A 17,692-nucleotide genomic window follows, 5' to 3' on the forward strand; every position below is an offset into this window, starting at 1 on the left:
CCTGTGGATGGGTGAGGAGGCATCTCCTTCTGTGTGTACCCTTCCTCTTGCAAAGCCGTGATGAGCACTGATCAGAGTGGACAGAAGAGGAGAAAAAGCCTTTTTGCTCTTGCTAGCAACGGTGGAGCATGTCGTGATGAGACTCTCCTTGTTTTACGTGGCTGTTTCCGAGCGAGGGCTCAGCTGTGAAGCTGCAGATGTCTCCTCTCCTGATCTGGCTCTGGAGGGCAATGCTGTCCTGTCGTGCCGTGTGTGTGCCTCCATTTGCTTCAGGCAAAACAGGTTGTGTTAGCTCAGATAAGTGTTTCTAAACTGTTCATTCGGCTGCCGGTGACTGTCTTCTGCCCGGAGCAAACCGAGGATCTGAGAGAAGCTGCTGGTGGATTCGGGAAGCGGCAGCAACTTCCAGCTGCGGTGGTGATGCCAGCAGCTCCTCTGTCCCCCGTGCCCCCGATGGATCGTCCACACCCCGCTGATGTTTCGGGAGGTCCCACTGCCCCTCTGCCTCTGCCCTAGGAGAGCAAAGCAGAATATTCTGCAGTAAGCATGGGAAAAATGGTAAATACTGGGGTGTGTTCAGATGCGCAGTCTGGTGTCTGTCTGCTGTCACTGAGTCTGGCCCATTAAGCCGGAATTCCCAGGGAAGGGACCAAGAAACCTCCTCTACCATTATTTATCTTATTACAAGGGTAGGCACGGACTCATGCCCATGTTCCTTCCCAGCGTGCTTTTTTGTGGGATTGAGCAGGCTTTTGGGTTTAGCCGTGCCACGGTGGTCTGCCAAGTGATCAGGCGGAGACCCTTTGCTACGCAGGACTCCAAGATGAAGTAACTCAGAGCAAGAGCACGATTCTGGTGTAAAGAGCCCAACGTCATGGGCTGTGGCTGCGCCACGGGCGCCGACAGGAGCGGAACGGCTCTGGTGGGCTCGCGCCGACCCCAGCCTTGATGCAGCATCACTGGTTTTTAGAGCAAGTGGGTAGAAAGCAGATGCTGGGATGGTGTTGGGGGAGCAGCAGGCAGAGGTGAGCATCCTCCGTGCTCTGATCCTGCGCCTGTCGTGCTGCAGCTCCCGCCTGAATGCTCTCCTGTCCCCGAGCACGTGCCTTTGGCGTTACCGCATCCAACCTGGCCTTGGACAGGGCTTGGCAAAGGTCTTGGATGCGGTTCTGCCAGGCCCTTGGCAGGCGCTCCTTCAGCTAATTAATGGTGTGGTGTGAGCTAACGAGGGCTCTCTGCCCAATCTCCTGGCGCTGAGGAGATCTGATGCCTGTTCTTCCAGCACCTTGTTTGGTTTGGTTTTGGTGTGTGTTTGTGTGGTGGGATGGCTCTTTTTGTGTGATGGTTGGGTTTTTTGTGGGTTGTTTGGTTTTTGTTTTGTGGTTTTTTGGGGGTTTTTTTTTTTTAGCAGTGAGTTTTATTAAGTTACAGGTTATAATAAAGGATTTGGAGATGGCTAAGTCCGGGTAAGGCCATAAAACAGGCTCGAGGCTTTTGATGGTATTTCGATATTCTGGATACTATCTTGCAGGGGGAAGGACGGCGCTGGGAGAGGGAGGCTCGTGTTTGCAGTCCAGGTCCGTCCAGCACCCAGGGACGCAGGGGAACGGACCCACCATGTCCACGCGGTGGGTACGGGCTGTCACCTTTGGGTGCCGGCGTGACATGTACCTGCTTAGCACGTCTCGCTGAACACAGGCACCCCCCCTTGTCACCCCCTCCTTGTCACCCCCTCGGGGCAGGCGGGCGGCGCTTGCAGACCCCTCCTGGCCCTTCACAGCTCCGGGTCAGGGCTGACGCGTTGTCAGCGGAGGGCAGACGGAGCGATATCCCCGCGGAAGCCCGGCCCCTCCGATGGTGAAGGGGAGGGCGCTGGGGCCGGGGGGGGCCGCGCTCTGCCGCCGCGCAGCCGCTAGAGGGTGGTGCGGGACCCGCAGCCGCGGAGCATCCCGGCCTCCTGCCCCCGGAGCATCCCCGCTCTTTCCTCCCATCCCTGGCGGCATCCCGGCCTCCTGCCCCCGGAGCATCCCTGCTCTTTCCTCCCATCCCCGGCGGCATCCCGGCCTCCTGCCCCCGGCGGCATCCCGGCCTCCTGCCCCCGGAGCATCCCGGCCTCCTGCCCCCGGAGCATCCCGGCCTCCTGCCCCTGTAGCGTCCCCGCTCTTTCCTCCCATCCCTGGCAGCATCCCGGCCTTCTGCCCCTGTAGCGTCCCTGCTTCTTTTCCACCAGCATCCCGGCCTTCTGCCCCCGGAGCATCCCTGCTTCTTTTCCACCAGCATCCCGGCCTTCTGCCCCCGGAGCATCCCCGCTCTTTCCTCCCATCCCTGGTGGCATCCCGGCCTCCTGCCCCCGGAGCATCCCCGCTCTTTCCTCCCATCCCCGGCGGCATCCCGGCCTCCTGCCCCCGGAGCATCCCGGCCTCCTGCCCCTGTAGCGTCCCCGCTCTTTCCTCCCATCCCTGGCAGCATCCCGGCCTTCTGCCCCTGTAGCGTCCCTGCTTCTTTTCCACCAGCATCCCAGCCTTCTGCCCCCGGAGCATCCCTGCTTCTTTTCCACCAGCATCCCGGCCTTCTGCCCCCGGAGCATCCCCGCTCTTTCCTCCCATCCCTGGTGGCATCCCGGCCTCCTGCCCCTGGAGCATCCCCGCTCTTTCCTCCCATCCCTGGCAGCATCCCGGCCTTCTGCCCCCGGAGCATCCCTGCTGCTTCTCCACCAGCATCCCGGCCTCCTGCCCCTATAGCCTCCATGCCCTTTTCTCCTGTCCCTGGCAGCATCCTGGCCTCCTGCCCCTGGAGCATCCTTGCTTTTTCCCTGGCACCATTCCAGCCTTCCCCCCCTCCCTGCCGCTGGAGCATCCTTGCTCCTTCCCCAGCAGCATTCCCAGCCTTTACTCCCAGGCACATCTGTGCTCCTTCCCTTGTTCCCTGTTGGAGCATCCTTCTGCAGCAGAGCTCCACAGCACCTTCAGTGCGTGCTCAGGGCACCTTCTCTGTGCTGGTGCTCTGTGACTCAGAGCAGAACAAGAGAGGGGGGAAAAAAGAGAAAAAAAAAAAAAAAAAAAAAAAACCACCCACCCAAAAAACCGCCTAAATGGTCTGTGTTCGCCCTTGCCCAGCCCCTGAGCCAAAGCTTGGGGAGGCTACAAGCCCCCTGCGTGGGAAAGCTGCTGTCAGGCTGGAGAAGGAGCTTATCTACAGCTGTGCCAGGCTGGGGGGACCATGGTGGGGCAGGCATAGCGGAGCCGTGGTGTGTTTAGCTGTGTCTTTAAGCCGGGAAGATGTTCTGCTAGACTGTCCCACTACTCTGCCCTCTTTTCCTGAGCAAATCCTATGGCAGCTTTTGAAATGGGGCCCCAAAAATCGTGTCCTGGCAGGAAGGGGACAAAGCTCTGGGCTTCACCAGCGCCCACAACCCCTGCTGTTGTCTGGAGCAGGTCTGGTTTGTAGGGAAATACCAGCCCTGTGCTGTGACCCCTCCCCGTGCACCATTGGGGTACTGGGGTCTTTGCTCCAGGAGCCCCCGAGAGTGCCCCCCCCCCCCAGCCCTTCAATATGCCCTTCCTATGGGCAACAAGCAGGGCAAAATCGCAGCGAGCATCTCTTCTCTCCTCAACCGAAAACAATTTTGAAAACGAAAGCAGGGAGGCAGAGCCGGAGACGTTATCTCGCTGCTTTTTAACATTTCAGATAGGAAACAGCAGCCTTTCATCTGTCCCAGGGCATCAGGCAATTTGCATTTCAAGAGGTCAGGACATAGCTATTCCTTTTTACCGTCTGAAAATAGTTATTAAAAGTCTATTTGGAAACAAAACAACGCATGCATGGAAAGATGGCCTCTGCAGGCTCCAGTTAACTGCTCCTGTCATCCCTGATTTCCCTGGTTGCTGCTGGAGGATGCTGAAGCGAGGAGGTACGGGCACCGCCGGCAGAGGTACGGTGCGAAACCATGAGCTTCTCTGTAGGGCTGGGGCTGCTCCGGCCGTGGGGGACCTGCCGGGCCAAGGGGGACAGGGGTGTCCCCTGGGATTTGGGGAGGCTTTTCCCCCTGCTGCCACGCACAAGCTTGGCTCTGGAAAGGGCACCGCAGCGAGGATAATTCAATAACCATCTCCCCGTCAAACCCTGCCATCCCTGCCCGCTCCCGCGCTCGCCCAGCAGCGGCACCTCCGCCTGGCCCCGGCAATCCCGTTCTGCTTCATAAAAAGGCTCTGGCAGCCCCCGAGCTCGGCCAGGGCTGGGCTTCGCTGGGCGCTTCTGGCTTTGTTTTCTCAGCTGCTGCCTCTGCCCTCCCCGAGCTCGCCGCCGCCGCTTATTTATATTGGAGTTTGCATTAGCAGATGCACTCTGGGATATTCAATTACCTGTAAGGAGCTGTAGCAACGTCAGCCTTTGCTGGAGCCATCCAAGGGGGTTGGTTGGTTTTGGTTTGGGTTTGTTTTTTTTTTTTTTTTTCCTTGGTTTTGGGTGTTGTTTTTTTGTGGTTTGTTTCTTTTTCTCTTTTTTTTTAAATTGCTTTTAAGAGAGACGCGGGGATGGGTAAAGCGGTGGTATTGAGGGGGAAAAAAAAAAGCAGTGGAGTAAAGAGGGGGAGAAATAAATAAATAATCCTGTTTATGAAATGAAAGGGCCGGGTAGAAAAATGATCTCTGGGAAGAAAACAGCTCTCTGGGCTATTTTTAGCTCTTCTGTTTCTTTTTCTCTCACACCCCCCCCCCTTTCCCCCCCCCACCCCCAGCCCTGGCTGTGGGTTTGGTGCTTGTCAGTCCCACTGCTCTCCCTCACCTCTGCAGTGCCAGGTGATGCTTTTTTTATTTTTTTTAATTTTTTTTTTTTTTTTGCATCTTATTTACAGCGCGGAGGCAGGGGGAAGGGCAGGAGAGGCCGCGCAGGCATCGTCCTCAGCCCTGGCTGGGAAAACTGAGGGCGGGGGGAAGAGACAAGGGGTTGGTGGGGGCCGTGTGTCTCCTGGTGACCCCAGAGCAGGACTTGAACTCCCCCCCACCCCGATTTGCTCCTCAGCAGCTTCAGGGGTGCTGTGACCCCCCCCGAAGTTCCCTTTGCCCAGACCCCGCGTGGTTGCGGTTGCTGCGCTTTCTGCAGCTCCGGGGCGGGAACCGCTTTCGGTGGGTTTTCATAGAATCACAGAATGGTTCCGGTTGGGGGCCTACAGGAGAGCTGGGGAGGGACTCTGGATCAGGGAGGGGAGCCATAGGACGAGGGGGAAGGGTTTTCAACTGAAAGAGGGGAGATTTAAATGAGATCTGAGGAAGACATTCTTTGCTGTGAGGGGGGTGAGCCCCTGGCCCAGGTTGCCCAGAGAAGCTGTGGCTGCCCCATCCCTGGAGGGGTTCAAGGCCAGGTTGGACGGGGCTTGGAGCAACCTGGGCTGGTGGGAGGTGTCCCAGCCCAGGGCGGGGGGGGCACTAAATGATCTCTAAGGTCCCTTCTAACCCAAACCTTTTCAAGCATCACGCTGTCGCAGCAACCAAGGCTGGAGGAGCCCTGGAGGTCCATGGGGTCCTTCTCCTCCCCCGGGCACCATTGCTCCCCTCACCCCCCCTGGCAAAGCTTTCCTCCGCTGCCCTCAAAGGCACCCAGTGCTCCAGCCTTCCCCGTCCCCAGGCATCCCCCCCACGCCTCTATCCTCCTCCCTTGGCCCCACATCTCCCACCCCATTCCTCCTAGAAGGTGCTGCTGCCCCGGGCCCCTCTCCCTCCATCACCTCTGCCCCCGCTCCTCCCGAGCCAACATCCGCGTGGGCTCCCATCTTTGTGCCTTTATGGAAGAAATACATAATTCTTTTATTATTCAGTTAGGAATTTAACACACAATCAGGTGATCGCTTTAAGAGGATTTCCTATAAGGCAGGATTTGTATAACCGGGCTACGAGTAATATATTCCCTTAACTGGTTTATTCCTTTATCAGATTTTTTTTTTTTCCCCCCTAAGCACTTTAATGCATTTACTTTCCCATTGTCGCCACTTTTCTCCCCGCTCTTCCTCCCTCCCCAAGCTTATGCAAATCCCCTGTAAGGCGTTTAATGCGATGTGTGTGTCAATAGTGCCGAAATCTTCGCGACGGCATTAGGCTTCATGCATGCCCCGGCTGATTAAGAGGGGCTGGGGGGCCAGCCCAGCCCCCCCCAAGCCCCCTTTCAGCCCTCGCCGTGGGGCCAGGGAAGGGGCCCTCCGGGCTGGGAGCTGCATTTTTTCTAGAGAAAAGGCTGGAAGCTGAAAGTAGTTCTTTTCTTTCACAGGGGGAAACGGTGAATAGGGAGCGTGGGGCTGACCTGCCTGCCGCTGTTTGCTGCCCCGTCACTCAGCTTTCGGGGTGCCGGGGGCGGGGGGGGTTGCGTGGAGGAGTTAAACTGATACGGGGGGAAACATCTGCGGGTGGGGTGTGAGCGGAGGAGGAAGAGGAGGGTGGCAAAATAACCCAGGAGCCAATCTCAGCATCAGTTCGCGTGCACGTCGCCTGCCCCCGGGGTGCCGGTGCGTCGCCCCTGGGTGCCCACCCGCCTTTCCGAGCCCTGTGGGAATGGCTCTGCAGGACAAGCAGATTTTATTTTTTTTCCCCATTAATTGTGCTGCCGAGGGCTTAGGTCGGCTCAGCCGCTGGCTCTGCTCACGGCCTCCGTGCTGGGCGATGCTGCCCAGCCTCCCTTTTGCCGCTGGTTTGCTTCGCGAGGAGGCAGCGCCTTGTCGGCAGGGCTGGTTTGCTGGTCTCTGGGGCTTGGTTTGGGGGGGGTTAACAGCCTTCATGGCTGCAGGGATCTAATATACCTGGTTGTGGGGGGGAGAAGTCTGGAGCACTGGCCCTGGGGGATGCGATCGCCCCGCTCAGTGGAGCGTTCACTCTGAAACCTACAGGCAACAGCTTGGACGCCGCAGATGGGGAGGTGGCAAAGGGGTTGTATTGCCTGGAACTGGTGGTTTCCCCGTCACCGGAGGGGCTTTGTGGCTGCTGGCGAGGACCTTTGTGAGCCTGGCATGGGGCGGGGGGAGGAAAACCATCCAAGGGTGGTGGCTGTCACCATTTTCTCCTTCCAGAGAAAAATCTCTTCTCTCAACCTGAGTCTTTAAATAGCCGGGTGAGTGGGAGCGAGCCGAACCCGCCCTTCCCGGCCCTTCTTTCTCTGCGCCCGCTGCTGATTGTCTCCTTTTTTTATCCCGTCCTGTGCGTGCAGCAATTATGCAAAGTTGCAATCAAGGAGCTGAATTAGCAGCTCATCTTGGATTAATTAGTGATGGATGCAAATCTCTTCCGACAAAGAAGTGGGGGCTGGGGTGGGGGTGGGGAGGAAATGTGAAGGCTGTGGGTATCCTCTCTGCGTTTCTCCGGCTCCCCCCCGGGCCCATTTGGGGATGGGAAAGACGCACAGAGTCTCCCCTTGCAGGAGAATCGAGGCATCCACGTGGAAGGCGTTGGTCCTTGGCCTTGGGATGAGAGCTGGGTGTCCTCAGACGATGTCCTCGTCCCTAACTCAGCCCTTGCATCTCCCCAGAGCTCTTAGACCCAAGGCTTTGGGCTCAGAACAACTCCTCCTCCCACCCCAGGCCCGTCGCAAAGCCTGGGGAAAACCCAGTTAATCCCCGTGGCCTCCAGTGCCGAGCTCCCGCCAGCACTGGGGATTTCTCTTCGCCTGCAATCGGATTGCGACAAACCCCTCCGCTGGCATTGAACAAATTCCCTGGCTGCTCCCCGCTTCTCCCAGGCCCCGATAATCCCCCAAGTGTGACTCCGGCCAAGTGACAACATCCCTGTTTAATCCTCACCGTCTCCGTGCAAAGCCGGTGCTGCCGAGGATGCTCCCGGCGCTGGTACGGCACGCTCGGGCGGAATTGGGAGCAGACCCTGGGGAAGGATGCGAAGGCTGCAAAGCTATTTAAAGGAGTTTTTCCAAGAGGGAATTGCAGCCTCCCCTCCCAGTGAAGAGGAAGAGATGGAAGCGCAGTGCTCCCGGGAGCGCTGAGCATGGGGATGCTGGGAAGTTTCACCCCTTTGCTCGGTCCCCCCTGCTCAGCCATCACAGGTACGGTGTCACCCACAGAGGGGACAGCGATGGGCACGGAAAGCCCGGGACACCCCGGCAGGGTGAGCACGGCTTGGTGAAGGAGGTGGGTTTTGCCGCTGGGCTTCTGCGGAGCGGGTGCTGGAGGGGCCGGCGAGTGGCTGTGTCCGCAGGGATGGGGACAGCTGGGACAGCTGCTCCCCCGGGGTGCAAAGCCATGTTTTCTGGCAGTGCAGTGGGACGCGGACACCTGAAAGTTCTCTCCTTCCTCTCACCTCTGCAGCAGCAATGATTAATAAAACCTGACTCCGCTGGAAAGGCAAGAAGGAAAAAAAAAAGGCGATACAGGGGATTTCTGGAGCCTGTCCTAATCCAACATCTCCAAGCCAAATGAATCAGCAGCGTCTTATTCCGCCCGACGGGATTAATCAGTGTTCGCCCAGGTTCCAGGAAAGCGAGGTGAGGCTCTGAATAGCAAGGAGCCGTGGCGAGGCGGCCGCGGGGTGTTAGTTGGTTCACGGAGCCGAGCAAATCCCTCCTCGTAATCCAGCAAACGTTGGTGGGATGCACTCGCTCGTGCCGGGAGCCGTGGGATGGCAGGGAGAGGCAGGGAAAGGGGAGAAGGCAAAAATACTTCTAAAAGGCTGCGGTGTGGGTGAGGGATGCTCTGTGGCCTGTGTCACTGGATGCGGGGGTGCAGGGGGAGACCCCAGGATGGGACTGTGTGTGGGGAATGTCCCTCCTGCCACGGGCACTGGGGCGTCTGGGCCAGCTTCGCCCCGTCGCAGGCGGAGCATCGCGCCTGGCAGGTTTTCCCGGCTCTTAAAGTGGGTCAAGCAGAAACCCAAGGAGCATCCGAGCTCACCAACCTCGAGCCAGCTCCGTCGAAGCTGAATTATTCAGGGCCAGCTTAAAAAATTGAAGAGCCCAGCAAAACCCAGGGAGAGCCCAGCTCACGGGGCCACCCCCCACCCCGTGTCCCCAGGGCACCTTGGGCACTTTGGGAGGGTGGACGGTGGTGTCGTTTGGGTCTGACGCTGCCCTTGGGGAGGGGGAAGGCAGAGACAAAGCACTTGGAGAAGTTCACCCTGTTGGATTCATCTCCCCGTGGTGTCCCATAGCCCTCCAAGCCATAGCAGTGTCTTTGGGTACCCAGCACAGCCCCATTGCACCCACAGCAGAAAGGGGACCCACTTGTCCCCCAAAAGGGGGATGAAGAGGTTGTTTGATTTTAGACAGGATGGTAAAAGTCAGGGGATTGTTATTTGCCACGAGGTGTTTGGTCGCAGCATCTCCCCGAGGCTCAGGGTGCACCGAGGGCATTTGGGAGCCGAAATGCTCCCCTGAGCGCGGTCGCTTTTACAAGACCCCCCACCCCCGACCCCGGCTCCGTACCTGGGGCTTCAGGATGGGGAGAACCGGCTCATGGGGAGAATCCCTGCGGGAAGTGGTGAGCATCCCTGCGGGAAGCAGTGAGTAATGCTGCCTGGCGAGCGGGGAGGCAGTGGGGCCTCGCTGGCAAGCCGTGAAAAGGCAAGCGCACATATGCTTCAGCTCGTCCTGCTCTTTTTGTAGCGCTCTCGCACCCTCTGGGTGCCAACCCGCGGCAGGCGCGGCCAGGGAACCCCCCCACAACAGTCACCCCCTTATCTTAACTTTCCAAGGCAGCTGGAAGGGGGAGATGGGGTCTGGTGTAAGGCAAGGGGACATACCCCAAGAGGAGTGAGGTGCTTTGAGATTTTACGATCGCGCTATCGAATTAGAGCTGAACAAACCCATCCAAAACAAGCAGCCCGAAAAATCTCCGCCTTGCACCCGTGCACAGAGCTTTGCAGGTGCTCGGCCAAGGGGGGGAGCGGGAAAAGCTGAGCCCCTGGCTCAGGCAGAGCTCGGCGCAGCAGCCAGGTTTGCTCTGAGCCAAACTCCGGCTATTTCAGCCAAAGGCAAAACATGGAAATTTCCACCTGGCCTGTTTTCCTCCCTGCGATGGATTTGCGGGAGCCCCTTTGCCGCCCGGCAGAAGGGCGGCTGAGGAGTCGCAGCCGGTTTTGTCTCTAATTTTCTCTGGTGTGAGCAGCAGCCGTGCCTCCCGCTGGCCCTGCGCGCTGATTTATACCGCACAGCAGTTATTGACTGGGAGAAGATTGTAATTCACAGCCCCGCGCGTTGCAGCCATGGCGTGCGAGCAGGGAGGGTACCTCTCCTCCTTCCCAGCGCCACCGCCATCCTCCCACACTCCGGCTGGGGAGACCCCAGCAGGGGCTGGTCCCCCAGGGCTCTCACCAGCTCAGTGACGGGGGCCACCTGCTCTGTCCCTGCCCCGTGCCTTGCTGCTCCTGCAAGAAAACCCGATAACATCAACTATCGGTGCTTGGGAGGGGTGGGGATACCTGCGGTGTCCCTGCCTGGAGCACCCTCCTTGGGAATGGGGGTCCTCTCACTGGACAGATGTCCCCACCACCCCGTGCTGTTGGCTCCTTCCTTCTCTGCTTCCAACTCCTGGTTATGCTGGAGAGCAGAGACACCATAATTGTTTCCCCCAAAAGCTGGGGAGGTTGCTGGATTCTGCTAGTCAGAGTTGCAATCCATCCAAACATCCAGCCATCCATCTATTCATCCATCCATCCTTCTGACCATCCACCTATTCTTCTGTCTGTCCCTCTGTCCATCCGTGCATCCATCCTTCTGACCATCCGTCTATTCTTCTGTCCATCCACCCATCCATCCTCCTGACCATCCGTCTATTCTTCTGTCCATCCACCCATCCATCCTATCCGTACATCCATCCGTCTCTCCATGGGACGGCTCATGCTGACCCTCTTGGCCTCTCTTACGCCAAAACCGTTGCCAGGGTGGGAAGGAGCCCACCCCTGCAAAGCTCATGTCCTAAGTGAAATTACCGGGGCTTTCTTCCTAATTAATCTCTCTTCGCGAATCGCTCCAGGCCTCCACAACCCTTCAAAGCACCTATAGGCGGTACCTATAGGCGGTACCTATAGACAGGGGTACGAATACGCCCTGTTCATTGGAAAAACCTTTCCTGCCACCGCCGGGGCTGGCGGGGGGGGGGGGGGGGGGGGGGGCGCTGGGGGCTCCCCGTCTCCCGCTGCACCCCCCGCCCCGGGAGGGGCCGGGGCGGGGGGGGGGGGGTGGTGGTGGGAGCGGAGGAGGAGTGAAGGGGAGGCGGGAGGATGGGGCGGGGGGGGGCGGGAGGCAGGGCCGGGGCCGCCCCTGCTCCTCGCTGGCAGCCGCCGCACTCGCTGCCGGCCTCCCCCCCCCACCCCCCCAGCTCCCCGCCGCTTCCCCGAAGAGGCTCCGGTATGGCGGGGCCGGGGGCCGGCGGGCGCCGGTGCTGAGCGGGGCGGGGGCAGCGCCGATGCCGCAGAGCCGCCGCGGCGGAGGGAGGTAAGAGCCGCCGCCGACCTGTTGGGCACGGCCGGGACCGACCGGGCTGGGGGGGTGGGGGGGTTGTGAGGAGCCGCCTCCCCCGAGCCCCCAGCCCCCCCCACCCCACCCCCGGGCCGCCGAGCATCCTCCCCGCCGGGGCGGCCGGGGACGCGGTTCCTGCCCCCCGCCCCCGCTCCAGCCGGCCGCTTCTCCTTCAGCCCGGGGAGGTGTGTGTGTGTTGGGGGGGGGGTGTCACGGATTTTTCCCCCCTGTTTATTGCAACTTCGCCGCTTGCAAGATGTCGGGGGACCCTTTGGCCAGAGCGACAATCGCTTCTCTGCCCTGTCGCGGGGTGGGGGTGGGGGGGAAATCTGCGTTTTCCGGGGGTGCCCCCGCACCGGGATGCAGCGGGGATGGGGTCCACCCGCTCTGCCCGGCCCTGCGGGCGCCCTGTCCCCGGGTGAGACCCCCTGGCCGTGATGGAGGACCCCCCTCCCCTCCACCCTGGGTCCAGAGGGGCGGCAGGGCCCGAGTCCCCTCCCGTGTAGACGGGTGTAAATCCAAAGGGAGGGGGAAATCTGATTTATGGCGGCACAGGGATGCTGGGAGCAGGTGGGGCGGGTGGGTGCTGGAGGTCTGGTCCAGCGCCGAGCCTCGCAGCGCATCCCGCTCTGCTCCCGGCCCCAAGAAGTTTGGGCTACAGGAGGTACGGGGTGTTTTTAGCCAGCATGTTCTCCAGCTGGGATCTCTTCCATGGAAAAACCCCGCAACAGGCTTTCCCAGCATCCCAGGAGGTGTTTCCCACTGGGTGTTATCGCCTGGGGTAGCATCAGGCGCAGGAGGGTGCTCGGTGGAGGGGGATCACAGCCAACTCCTCCATGAGCAATGGGATGGAGCGGTGCCTCCAGCCAAAACACGTCCCGCTGGGTGCTCGGGGATGGGGGGGGTGGGTCTTGGGACCCCCAAGTGCAGGGTGGGGACCCCAACCTTGCCCCATCCAGGTCCCCACCAGCGCTGTGGCCTCAGTGCAGCCCTGGGGCCGTGGCGGCACTGCCCTGTGCCACCAGCCCCTGCAGCCAGGAGATGCATTTTAAGCTCTAGGATTGCGCTCGCAGGGCCTGTGGGCACCGCGTTTGACACCCACCCCAGAGCCCCCACCCCCAGCATCCCACCCCTCCTGGGGAGCAGCTGGGGAGATGCTGGAAAAACCTCTCTGCTCCTGCAAACGCCACGTCTGGCAGGGAGATGGGAGAAATCACTGACATTGATTTTTCCTGCCCCATCCTGCTGCCGTGGAGGAGAATTATCGCCCCCCCCCCCCCCCCCCCCCGCCGGTTGGGTGGTCGGCGGGCGCGGAGGCAGGCTGGCATCTAGCGACTGTCGCCGGTAATACAGAGCAGCCCCCCCCGCCCCTGCCCCGGGGCTGCTCCCCAGGGCTTGGGCTGGGCTGGCCCCAGAAGGATGAACCATGTTTTGGGTGGCTCTGGTGGCGTCGCTGGAGGATGCCAGATGTTTTGGCAGCTCATTTTGAGGTGCATTTGGTGCAAACCCTCTCGGGCAGCTGTTGGGGGCTCTCCGGTGGCTCTCGGAACATCTCCCTGCTCTGCCATGGCCCCTCGGAGAAGCAGATCTGAAATCCTCACCTTAAAAGCCAGGTCGGAGCCCATCCTCTCCCTGAAAAGCTTTCAGGAGTGTGTGCCCAGGCCGATGGCTCTGCCCCAGCCGCGGGCAGCAGAGATGCTGAAAAAGGGCATAAACCGTACCATAAGCGTGTGCTGCCTGCGGAGAGCAAGGGCTTCCCGAGGCAGCCGGGATCTTCCCCAGCAACCACCCTCCGTGAGTGGTTTTCACCCGTTAATTTCTCTAATTGCTTTTGGAAATCGCAGAGGCATTTGGCAGCGGGAGCATCCCAGCGAGGTGCTGGGCCGGGCTGGGGCGAGCGCTGTGCCTCGGGGGTGGCTCGCGTGGATCCCCCCCCATCGCCGCTCCCCACCCCACATCCAAACAGGAAAGGGACCGTTTGGTGGACGGACCCCGCTCTCCTCGGGAAAAGCATCTTTCCAGGTGGAAAAAAAAAACGGCGCCGCAGCAGTATGAGGGGGTGGTGAAGGCTCAGGGCCACCCTCTTGCCACCTGTCCCTTGCAGACCCCTGGCGTCACCCAGGGGACGATCCCCAGGGGGACACAGGAGCCGTGCCCGGGGGTGTCACCGCTCTCCCTCCCAGGTCGGCCACCATGGGCTCGGTGGGAGCCGAGCGCTTCAAGGAGCTGAGCCCGGTGGGGACGCCGGAGGGCAACGTGGTGATGAGCTTCAGCTTCGACAGCTACCAGCTGGAGGAGGACGAGCTGCAGCGGGGCAGCCAGGCCAAGGGCGTCCTCACCTTCATGGAGCCCGGTGAGGGCAGGCACAGCCCCAACCCACAGCCAGCAGCTGGGTTCCCTGCTGGTTTCCCACCCATTTAGGAGCTTTCTAGGATGGGTTTCATAGCCACAAATGGCCTGAAATGCCATAAAATTGCCTAACGACGCCTTTTTTTCGGACCTGTTCATACCCACGTGAGCTGCACAGCATCCCGTGGCAGCGGGCTCTGCAGGTTGGTGAGGCGCTGAGGGTTCAGGCCCTGGTTCTCCTGCCCGGCTCACCCCCAGCCTGCAGCTCCCCCCTTTCCTATGTCGGGCTCAGGGATGCCCCTGGGATTTCCCCCAGCCCAGCTCCACATCCCGGGACAGCCCTGTCCACCTCCACACCCCTCCGGCACCTCGGCTTTGGCTGTCACCGACACTGCTTGGAGCTCAGGTTATTTGGCTGTTGTTAAAACTCATCAGCCCCCAAAGCCCGGGGGTTTTCCTGCCTCCTGGGCCTTTATTTAGGGAAGGAGTTCCTTGGGGCTGGGAGCATTTATTTGTGAGAGCTGTGGGGTGCTGGGCTGCTTGCTGTGGGTGCCCTCCTCATCTGCCACAAAGGATGTGGAAGCACCGTTCGTCGCCCCACGGCTGGGGTCTGCTGCAGGTCCCATGGGTGCAGCAGCGCCGCTGTCAACGTCTTTTTCTCTTTCTTTCCCCCTTTGGGGCAGTTACTGAGGATCCTGAGCCACAGGATCGATACCATGGGATTTACTTTGCCATGCTGCTGGCTGGGGTAGGATTTCTTCTGCCGTACAACAGCTTTATCACTGATGTGGACTACCTGCACCATAAATACCCAGGTAGGTCTCCAGCAGCTGCAGCACTTCCCAGCCACCCCAAACCTGGGGAAGCTCGGTCCCGCTTCCAAGGAAGCTGGATCCCCACCACCTACCTCTCCACAGGGACCTCCATCGTCTTCGACATGAGCCTCACCTACATCCTGGTGGCCTTGGTGGCCGTCATCCTCAACAACGCGCTGGTGGAGTTGCTGAGCTTGCACACCCGGATCTCCGTGGGTGAGTAGGGGTCCCCACAGCCCCCAGTAGCACCAACCTCACATTGGCCCCCACCATCCACTTCTATCTCCCACCTGCAGGATACCTCTTTGCCCTGGGGCCCCTGCTCTTCGTTAGCATCTGCGACGTCTGGCTGGAGCTCTTCACCCGCCGGCAAGCCTACGCCATCAACCTGGTGGCCGTCGGGGTGGTGGCCTTTGGCTGCACAGGTATGTGGGACAGCAGCTGGCGCTGGGGCAAGCACAGACCTTCAGAGAGGGGTGAGGAAACATCCCCATCCCCAAGACCTGTGGTCTTCCAGGACAGTCGCTTGCTCCAGTCCCTATAAGCTGACCTTCGCGTCCCTGCTCCGTCCCCTCCACCTCTATCCAGGCACCGCGGGACTGGATGGGGGCACCAGCACCAAACCGTGCATCAGTCTGGGGCAACACCATAAGGGGCTTTGCCATTTGGGCCACCATGGTGGCTTCCCAAGCCCCTGCACCTGGTGGCCACTCTTGGTGGGAACAGCCATGGTGGGGCATCGAGGGAAGGGCAAAAAGCCCCCCCTGCTTTTGGGGCAAGAAGGCTGTGGGTGCTGTTGAGGAAGGGTACAGCTCCCGGGTGGCGCCCGCAGGGGTTTCTTCCCCCCCACCCGGCATTTCGGCTGCAGCAATAATCCCTCCTTCTCCCCTCGGCGCCTCTCTCCTGAAGTGCAGCAATCCAGCTTCTACGGCTACACGGGGCTGCTGCCCAAGCGCTACACGCAGGGGGTGATGACGGGCGAGAGTGAGTACCTGCGTCCGCGTTCGACCCTGCGGGGTCCCTCGGGGGGACCCTCCTCTACTGTCTCCCAAGGCCACGCCAAGCTGGGGGGTGGGAGTTGTCTGCCAGGACCTGGCTCCACTGCCCCCCAAAAAAATAAATCACTGCTTGTAGCTACTCCACAGCTGGAGGCATCACCTCCATACGGTGGGGGGCTTCTGGGGGGTCCCCGAGCCATGGGGCTCAGCAGAACCCAGTGCCAATAGTTCTCCCATGCCACCAGGCACCGCTGGGGTCATCATCTCACTCAGCCGCATCTTCACCAAGCTGCTGCTGTCGGATGAGAAGGAGAACACGGTCATCTTCTTCTTCATCTCCATCGGCATGGAGCTGACGTGCTTCATCCTCCACCTCCTGGTGAAGCGTACCCGCTTTGTCCGCTACTACACCGCCTGCTCCCGCAAGGGTCTCCCCGAGCCCCGGGGGGCTGGTGACCATGGGACGGGCTACCGCATCCACCACGATGTCACCACCGAGGACGTGCGATTTGTAAGCCGAGGGCAGGTTTCCTTGATGCCCCCTGGGGTTTCCCTCCCCACTGGAGCTCAGCACTGGTGTCCTCTCTCTCTTCCCCACAGGAGAACCGGCCGCGGGGACAGCTGAGCTCCCCCCGGGGCAGCCCAGGCCCCGAAGCTGAGCTGGCCGGCAGCGGCACCTACATGCGCTTTGACGTCCCTCGGCCCAAAATCAAGAGGAGCTGGCCCAGCTTCAGAGGTGGGTGGTGGGCTCAGGGGAGGTGGGGTGGGCGAGCCAATTTTGTACCATTTTGTGGGGCAGAAGAAGCGATCGGTGGCCTAGGGCTTTGGGGAAGGGACATCCCTTCTTAATGAACCCAAAACCATGGGGCAGTCATGTCTTTGGAAGACACTGTTGAGGTGCAGGCAAGCCTTTCAGGCTGTGCAAGGGGAGGGCTGTGGGTTTTGGCTGAGCTGTGCTGCCTGCACCTGCCAGACATGCTGCTCCACCGCTACGTCGTGTCCCGGCTCATCTGGGCCTACATGCTCTCCATCGCCATGACCTACTTCATCACGCTGTGCCTCTTTCCCGGGCTGGAGTCAGAGATCCACAACTGCACGCTGGGGGAATGGCTCCCCATCCTCATCATGGCCATCTTCAACCTCTCCGACTTCGTTGGCAAGGTAGGAGAGAGGTGGGAGGTCCCTTCCACTCTGCCTCCTTTTTGTGTCCTCTTTTAAAGCCGCTTGGCTCCACCAAGGGTCATCTTCACTCCATGGGTGTCTAACTAGTGTGAGGTTGCTCACTGGCATGGCTGATGTTGGGGTCCTGCAGCAGGTGGTCTTGCCACCATCTCATCTTCTCCTCCCTGCCCCATTTTGGGCACCATGTTGCCCTCCGCAGTCTCCTCAGCCCCCACAGCATGGTCTCTGCTCCTCGCTGCAGATCCTGGCTGCCCTGCCCTACGACTGGAGAGGGACCCACCTCCTCGTCTACTCCTGCCTCCGTGTGGTCTTCATCCCCCTCTTCATCATGTGCGTCTACCCCAATGGGAAGCCCACCTTTGGCCACCCTGCCTGGCCCTGCATCTTCTCTCTCCTCATGGGTATCACCAACGGCTACTTCGGCAGCGTCCCCATGATCCTGGCCGCTGGGAAAGTGAGCCCTGAGCAGCGGGAGCTGGCAGGTAGGACCAAGTCCTCCCAGGGACCCCACGTGGGGTGGCCAGAGCACCCTGACACCCCTTGTCCCTTCCCGCAGGGAACACCATGACCGTGTCCTACATGACGGGCTTAACGCTGGGCTCTGCCGTGGCGTATTTTGCCTACAGCCTCACCAGTACCTCCCACAGTACCTGTTTCTACACCGAAACCTCCAACGGCTCCTTTACGTCGGGGTACTGAGCCCCAGGGCGGGGCGACGGGGACGAGATGGGACCTGCTTCCCACCATGGTCCCCACCGCCCCGCTTGGCCCATGTCCCTCCTCGGGGAGGGAGCCTGGAGCCAGAAAGCTGCCCCAGGGCAGCCAGGGACAGGCATCCCATCAGCATGGGGCCGCGGCATCCCAAAAATGGCCAGTGCCGCCCAGCCAGGGCCAATTCTTGGGATG

The 17,692-nt window shown here is 60.5% G+C and overlaps 1 protein-coding gene across 3 annotated transcripts; it reads left to right on the plus strand.

Annotated features, from left to right (window-relative positions):
- The first annotated feature begins 1,613 nt into the window (after positions 1–1,613).
- Positions 1,614–17,625, plus strand: SLC29A4 (solute carrier family 29 member 4). Of its 3 annotated transcripts, XM_054213225.1 has the most exons (12): positions 3,065–3,931; positions 8,297–8,472; positions 13,626–13,795; positions 14,475–14,606; positions 14,709–14,822; positions 14,903–15,031; positions 15,516–15,590; positions 15,850–16,115; positions 16,205–16,340; positions 16,578–16,765; positions 17,028–17,268; positions 17,343–17,625. In XM_054213225.1, the coding sequence occupies exons 3-12, from the start codon at positions 13,636–13,638 to the stop codon at positions 17,483–17,485; spliced, it is 1,584 nt and encodes a 527-aa protein (XP_054069200.1). In that variant the 5' UTR covers positions 3,065–3,931; positions 8,297–8,472; positions 13,626–13,635; the 3' UTR covers positions 17,486–17,625. The 3 variants fall into 3 exon arrangements, with proteins under 3 accessions (XP_054069199.1, XP_054069200.1, XP_054069201.1); XM_054213224.1 differs by lacking the exons at positions 3,065–3,931; positions 8,297–8,472 and adding an exon at positions 1,614–1,628; XM_054213226.1 differs by lacking the exon at positions 3,065–3,931 and having other exon boundaries at positions 7,340–8,472.
- The last annotated feature ends 67 nt before the right edge of the window (positions 17,626–17,692 follow it).

Source organism: Rissa tridactyla, chromosome 8 (genome assembly GCF_028500815.1).
Source record: "Rissa tridactyla isolate bRisTri1 chromosome 8, bRisTri1.patW.cur.20221130, whole genome shotgun sequence".
In the NCBI taxonomy this organism is placed as follows: domain Eukaryota; kingdom Metazoa; phylum Chordata; class Aves; order Charadriiformes; family Laridae; genus Rissa; species Rissa tridactyla.